This window comes from Perna viridis, chromosome 2, assembly GCF_037379345.1.
Source record: "Perna viridis isolate PV_CMFRI_1.1 ecotype Kerala chromosome 2, ASM3737934v1, whole genome shotgun sequence".
Taxonomy (NCBI): domain Eukaryota; kingdom Metazoa; phylum Mollusca; class Bivalvia; order Mytilida; family Mytilidae; genus Perna; species Perna viridis.
The window spans coordinates 17,798,990-17,805,966 of NC_142446.1; the positions used below are offsets into that span (position 1 = coordinate 17,798,990).

At 30.7% G+C, this 6,977-nt stretch overlaps 1 protein-coding gene across 2 annotated transcripts in view; it reads left to right on the forward strand.

Moving 5' to 3' along the window:
- LOC148623879 (Golgi resident protein GCP60-like) overlaps positions 1 to 3,996 on the forward strand; it is a 33,454-nt gene extending 29,458 nt beyond the window's left edge. For both annotated transcript variants that reach the window (XM_088566163.1, XM_088566164.1), the window contains exon 9: positions 824 to 3,996. In XM_088566163.1, coding sequence (XP_088422289.1) covers positions 824 to 1,035 — 212 coding nt within the window. In that variant the 3' untranslated portion in view covers positions 1,036 to 3,996. The remainder of the gene's footprint in view (positions 1 to 823) is intronic.
- The last annotated feature ends 2,981 nt before the right edge of the window (positions 3,997 to 6,977 follow it).

Sequence of the window (6,977 nt, forward strand, 5' to 3'; positions counted from 1 at the left end):
AAATGCACTTTTATAAAATGCTCAAGGCTATGCAAAGTCCGAAATCTTTGAAATATAAGGGGATAGCCATCTTGCAGAACTCAACTATCTGAAGGAAGATCATAAGCAGACTTTATTGATTTTTACCGATAGCTTCCGATTGGCTTGTGATGTCACTAAGTCTGTTTGGTACTGATACAAGTAATGCAAATAATATGTAAACAAAGAATATTCCGTAAATATTTCTACAATCATGTTTATCTAATCACCAAAACATGATGACTTATCAAGCTTACGATTGCATGAATAATAAAAGAGAAATGTTCTAAAAGTTTTTTTTACCAGCAACATGAACATTCTTCGGAAGTAGCCATAATATTTTCCTTAGACAAATACTGGTCATCTGGCTGCAAATCCCATTGTTCATCAATGATGTCTGACATTTGCTTACACATGTTGTGCCTCAATCTCTTCTTCGATTTATTTTGGGTTGAAATTATAGGGTAAAAGTCCCAAATTTGCGATTTCTTCGGACATCGTAATCAATTACCTATTTACTTTTACTTTACAAACTGACTTCATGACGTCACAGTTCAACCAGTCATGGTGGCGCCCGTAGGTGCGGAAATTCAAATTTCCTAATTATAAATCTCGATTTATTAATTAAGAAAAGGAAATTAATTTGTTTCAATTTAATTTTCATGAATATTTAACAGATTAGTTTCGATATTTATGACTTGTACAATAACATGTTCTTCTCCTTTAATATAATAAATAATACTTAAAAATTGTGCATCTTTTGTTATTGGATTTTCTCAACTAAACAGATTTTGTTTTTTTTTAGAAAACAAGGCAGATGTGGAACAGGGCAGTAAACAAGATAACAAGCCCCCAACAGATGAAATAATTCCTGTGTATCGTAGAGACTGTCATGAGGAAGTTTACTGTGGTAGCCATGCCTATCCTGGTCAAGGTGTTTATCTACTTAAATTTGACAATTCTTACTCATTATGGAGATCCAAGACATTGTACTACAGAGTTTACTATAGTAGATAATAATGTAATGTTGATGTTATTGACTTTATTAATGGGCTTTTCATTTTTATGTATTTGTTGAGTCAAGTCTTATTTTTTTCTTCGTTGGAAGGAAGACCTGAAACTTACAATTTATGCATTCTTGATGCTTTTTGAAATGCATCATTTTTCAGCAGTCTAGAACTACATGTTAATTTGTGCACACTCTACAAAGCATGTTCTATTTATTATCAAGCAGTTAAAATGGAACATAAATGACATGTATCATTTTAAAGTAAAATATTGTATGAGGTCTTTCTTTGACTGTATTTTAATTTTAAAAAATAAATACTCTCCATAATGCAGTATCCCCTGACTGTGTAGTATGGTATATTTTGTTTACATTCCCTATGCACAGAAACACTTATATATTGGACGTTGTTATTTACCTTCTTCTAATTAATGTACCTTTGTGAGTGATTTTTGTGCTATTCTATTACAATAGGATATCTTGCTTCATGAAATTTAGTAGGTAAACTATATGCAGTACTGCTTACATGATAAACAGGTAGTCTTAAGAATTAATGTAAATTTTCTTTATATTTATATTTTAAATTTAGTATTGCAGTATGTTTCATTCTGTCTTCTTAAATAACTAAAATTGGATTACATGAATAAACAACTGAGATATGTGTCATGAAATCTTATATGAAATTTAAAGCGTTGTTTTGTTGAAGCAATGGTTATGATGGAGTGCATGTGTATCAAAATTTTAGGGGGAAAACACCATAATTAATGAACACCTAAGTTTATGAAATTTGAATTATAATAAAGAAAGAATGCATTTAGAATACTCTTTATTCTATGAAGATTTCTATACACAAATTTAAACAGTTTGCAAACCTTATAAATGTTTTCTCTCCTGGCAAAAGGCCATGTGAGCTATTGCCATTACTTGCATCTGTTGTTGTCTGTTGTCGTCAACGTCGTCATTATTATAAGGTCTACAAAAGTCTCTAAGGGATCAAAGTTGTCAGACTACTCCTTACTAGAGTTATTTCCCTTGTTAGGTGAAAAATTTTGTTTTTCATTTTTTTTTTTTCACAGTTTTCAGCCTATACCTTGAAAACTATGATAGAAAGCAACTTTCAATTGCTGAAATGATTTTTATGATAAGTCCTACCAAAGTCTTCTCGAGTCAAAATTGTTAACTCTTTTTTTTTTAATTTATTGCCCTTGAAAGGCAAATATTTAACCAGGTGAGCAATTCAGGCTTCTGGGATCCTCTTATTCTCATATATCTCCAAAACATTAGGTTTAGCCAAAATCTTTCAACTACCGAAATGATCCTTATTATAAGGCCAACAAAAGACTCCAAAGGAACATAGTTACCAGATGACTTTTTGTAAGAGTTATTCCCCATGTCAGGTGAGAAATGTTGTGTTTAGCAGTTTTCAGCTAATATCTTGAAAACTTATAATAGAAAGAAAGTTACTTTCACATGATGAAATAATCCTTATGATAAATCCTACCAAAGTTTTCTTGAGTCAAAATTGTCGGACAACTCCTTGTTAAGGGTTATCGCCCTTGAAAGGCAAAAAATTAACAAGGTGAGTCATTCAGGCTCCTGGGAGCCTTTTATTTATGTCCAAAGTTGAGAACCAAGTCAAACTCTCTTCTTAAACATATGACCTTGATTTCAAAACAATATCAGCAATAAATAAACAGATAAAATGTTGTATAAACAGTTTTTCTTGATGATAAGCATTTCAAAAGTTCTCAAATTACCTTGCCATCAAATAATGTTTTACTACCGGTAGTGTACTTCACTTTTGTTTAATAGGCACCTGTTTGTCTTAAAGTTCATATTTCTGATCTCCCATCAAAAGAGTTCGTACCCAGTGTGTTTAAATTGTCTCAAGTTATGTAAATAAGTATACAACTACTTTATATTAAAACAAACCATTGCTCCTCAGGACACAAACTTTACTGGGAGATGCCTTTTTTGCCCTTCAACTTACTGCAATTTGAAACTGTACATTTACAACATCTAACATTTATGATAATGCATTTTGAAAATTATGCTAATCATGTCTCAGTACTACTTGTCAGATTTATAATGATAAAGTAAGGATGTTGTAAAGAATGGTGTTGAGTTCACGACAAAAATTACCTTTAATTATATTAAATGTATAATGTTGCAGATAAAGTAGGATGATAATTCATCACATGTATATATCCAACCTGTTAATATACCTGATTTGTTGCCAGATCCTTAAAACTTATTTTCATTAATGGTCATTCACTGAAGTTGGTACATTATATTTATCTTTAGGAAATTCGCAATCCAATGATGTTTTATGTTCAGGTAATATGGTCATTTGTCCATGGGAATGATACACTTCCTGTCACCCCAGGTTTTTTTTTATGGATTATTAACTAATATTTTCACCATAGGGAGGTTCCCTCCCCTCTTTTGCTTAAAGAAGTTGGTTGATGTTATGAAAAAAACACGGAGACACCAGGATCTCACTTACCACTTCCAGATCAAATGGCCACCCCTTTATATAGTGCCAAGAACACACTGAACCTAGATCTTTACATTGTAAATGCATTGTAGACAAAATAATGCTGAGAATGTGTACTTTAAAATCATACTTGTAATTTACTACAAAAGTGTATGAATATTGTTTCGAGTAATATGCCTCCATGCAGTGAGTTAGCAGAAAAGGTAAAAATGTGGATTTTTAGTATTATTTATTCAAGTAAATTTAGTGACGAACATTTACAATCATTATACCATTAGTTTAATGATTTTTCAAGTTCATTTGTCCTTGGAATTCACATTGAAACAATGGAAAATGTAGTTATGGAAACTTTAGAAGTGGTTAGTAAGACACTAGTGTATATTTTCAACATTTTTTATGAAAATGTTTTACCTATCATGAATTTATACTCATATGTGAACTGTTATAAATGAAATAAAATGACATTGTTTTATAACTAAGTACTTATTGTCAAATGGCACTGTCTTAATTATTCTTGATTTTCTTGAAGAATGAATATGGTATATACACTGATTATAAATTTTGCCAATTTATTTGCTGTCTTCTGTTCGACTAAAAAAAAAGTTTTGTGAATAGGAGTATAGGTATAAAGAATATTTTAACAATGATAAAGCCTAATTGTTATTATTTTTTAGCTCACCTGGCATTAAGGCTGTGTAATTTATTGTCATCACTTTGCATCCATCGTCCTGATTTTTTTGTTGTTTTTCACATGTACAGCTTTGAAAATCTTCTTATATGAAACCATACAAAGAAATTTAATTAAAGACAATAAAACTGTTCCTTAGGGTATCCTGCACAAACTGATTTTAAATTTTTCATCAGTTGAAGAGCATGGCATTTGTTACATAAAATAGAACATAGGGGTCAAAATACAGTTTTTTTGCAAATAAATCAAAAACAGTTGATTTTAGCAAAATTCTGTCACTACTGATATATTGTTCATCTTCAGAAGTCTGATCTATGCCGAAATTTTCAAAATGATTCTAAGAGTAGAAGATAGGGTCAAAATACAGTTTTTTACAAATAACTCAAAAACATTTGAATTAAGCAAAGTTCTGACATGGGCATAATTGTTCCTTAGGGTATACTGCACAAACCAATTGTTTAAAATTTCCATTGGTTGGAAAACATGGCTGTCATTACTAAAGATAGTATTTAGGGGTCAAAATACAGTTTTTTGCAGAATTCTGACATCGGTAATATTGTTCATTGCAGAAGACGGACCAGTGTCCAAATTTTCAAAATGATTTGTGCCCAATGTAGGAGTTGTGACCCCTGAAACAGATTTTTTTTTGTTGCTTTTCACATGTACAACTTTGAAAATCTTTTTCTCTGACACTTTTCTACAAAATTTAATTAAAGTTGGCATAATTAGGATATCCTGCACAAACTGATTGTTTAAAATTTTTCATCGGTTGAAAAACATGGCTGTCGTTACTAAAAATAGAACATAGAGGTCTAAATGCTTGTTTTGCTATTTTTTTCCTCAACTGTAGAAGAATAATGAAGATGACAGTAACTCATAAGATAAACATGATATTATGAGTTGACTTGCAATATTAAAATTTTTTGGTAGGCGACCATTTTCAAAATGAAAATATTATATGTTGTGAAGTGGCTCAAATTAAAAGTAAATAAGAATAATGAATAAGTGAACAATAGCCATGTTTAAAAGGTAAAAAGGAACTACATACAAATAAAATATAAATAAAATTTTCACATTTTTTTAAGAAGATGAGCCCAAATTTTTGGCCTTACAGCCTTTGTCAGGGGCAATAAGTTTTGAGGAGAAAAGTATCAACTGCAGATCCCTACCACAGAGACAAGGTGCCCTTCAAAATAGCTTTTGATCTAGAATAGCTCATCATCAGCTTTCTTGGAGCTGCCCAACCCTTTGGTATGAATGTCAAGTCCCGCATTATTTAATCACCATAGTCACCAGTCACCTTCAATTTTTTATATTTTATTTATATTTTATTTGTATGTAGTTCCTTTTTACTCTTTAAACTTGGCTATTGTTCACTTATTCATTATTCTCATTTTCAAAACGGCTGCCAATTTGTGGTCATTTTTACCAGTTTCTCGGATTCCAATGATCAGAAACATGGTATTCTAAGTTGAATGATGATGACAAAAAATATGTTCAGGGCGACCTTTTTCAAAATTGCTGTCATTTTTCCACAAATTTGTACACTTGATTTAATTTCAATGGTATTTGATTTATATATTGAACATGGTCTTCTGAGTTAAAATGATGATGAAGATGTTGTATAGCCTTGATTTAACTTCATTATATGTTCTTTTTTGGCAAATGTATAGTGGGCTAATGCCCCCTCAGTCCTGGTGGGATAACAGGGAAAAGGGAGACTTGCCAATTTTCTTCCCATAGATTCTAAAAACACTTTGAAGGCATTTCCAACATTTTACAGTGCTTTAGGTACTCGGTTGAACTTACAGCACTCATTAATACTAGATGCTCTTTTTCAGCATTTTTTTCAAACATGGCAACAAGGCATTATAGCTTTACTTACATAGTTAATAGGGAAATGGTTTGCCAGGTGAGCAATTCAGGCTTTTTTAGAGCCTCTTGTTTTAGGTTTACTTTGACATTACATACTTGGTTCTGACAATCAGTTTTTGTCAATAATGACTTTTCATTGGAAAAGTTTTAACTAAAATTACATTTATAGATTGAATTGATCGCTGTTGTCATTTCATCTTTCAAATAATAAGAGTTTGGTTGTAATAGCCATTATTAGTTGTAATTTTCAGAATTATTGGTTCCAAACTTTACTTGTAATCTTAAGCATGTCTGGATGTCTATTAGCAGTAACCATTTTCTTCATGTGAAGAATAATAAAATCAAAAGAAATATTGTTTGCTTTGTGTAATTAGGTTTAAAAAAAGTCATTTTATTTTTATTAAACATTTCCTGATTCTACTAACAATCTAACAATCAGTATTTAATATTTTGAAATCCACAGAACAAAGAACTAGTTGTTTTATTTTGGCTGTATGTGTGCAATGACACTGATTGTTTCTATAGAATTACAATCACAGATTAGTATTAAATAGTGCTTCTGATGACTGTTTTCTAGTTAGGCTTATGGAATTGACTAGTAAAATTATCACCTTCAGATCTTGATAGATGACTTGATTTAATGTTCTAATGTCTGCTTAATATTGCTTTGTTTTTGTTGTGTTTCTTTTATCCAATGGAATATTGATTATTTTACTGTTCTACTTTTTTTGTTGGCTTTTTAAGAATTTGTTATATCAGATGTTATTTTTTTTTGTCTTGGAAGAGCAATCTAGCATATTCAAATTAAGATGTCTTAACTGTAGAAATATGATAATCAACATCTCATAAAGAAATCATAATACACAGATAAAAGTAATATAACTCTTCAAAAT